Source organism: Sinocyclocheilus rhinocerous, unplaced genomic scaffold (assembly GCF_001515625.1).
Source record: "Sinocyclocheilus rhinocerous isolate Xijiao unplaced genomic scaffold, SAMN03320098_v1.1 C35175750, whole genome shotgun sequence".
Lineage (NCBI taxonomy): Eukaryota > Metazoa > Chordata > Actinopteri > Cypriniformes > Cyprinidae > Sinocyclocheilus > Sinocyclocheilus rhinocerous.
Genome location: NW_015741927.1, coordinates 1 through 397, shown reverse-complemented (window position 1 = coordinate 397; position 397 = coordinate 1). Strand labels below are relative to the sequence as shown.

Here is a 397-nt window from a genome sequence, read left to right as displayed (position 1 = left end):
TGAATTCCCCTCTGCACCACTCTGTTGGGGCAGTCGATCCCGCAATGGCACCGCTTGTTGCATTCGTAAATGGGCAACCCAGGCCGGATGCGGACCTGGCCTAACTCATTGTAAGCAAACTTGTGCTGAGACGCTCCGGCACAGCATCCCTCCACAGGGTTGCCCAGGCAGTCTGTACATTCGCAGCCCACGGATACCTCATTCAGCATGATCCCATCACCGACTTTATAGTCATTTATGTAGGTGAAGTTCTTAGGTGGGCCTTCCAGGTCGACCTGGTTCCGTACGTAGATGTGGCCCTTGTGGGTGCCCAAGCTGTTGAGGTGCGTCTCCCACCGTTTAAGGGTCTGTCGGAGTTTCGCCCGCTGGATGAGCTGTGACACAGTGGCAGGGTCTA

General features: G+C 55.9%; 1 protein-coding gene across 1 annotated transcript; it reads right to left on the bottom strand.

Moving 5' to 3' along the window:
* Nucleotides 1-5: 5 nt before the first annotated feature.
* LOC107734733 (histone-lysine N-methyltransferase SUV39H1-like) lies at nucleotides 6-392 on the bottom strand (the record flags this gene model as incomplete). The annotated part of the gene is made up of 1 exon (XM_016546679.1): nucleotides 6-392. A coding segment is annotated over one exon (387 nt), but the record flags the coding sequence as incomplete, so codon positions are not given.
* Between the last annotated feature and the right edge of the window lie 5 nt (nucleotides 393-397).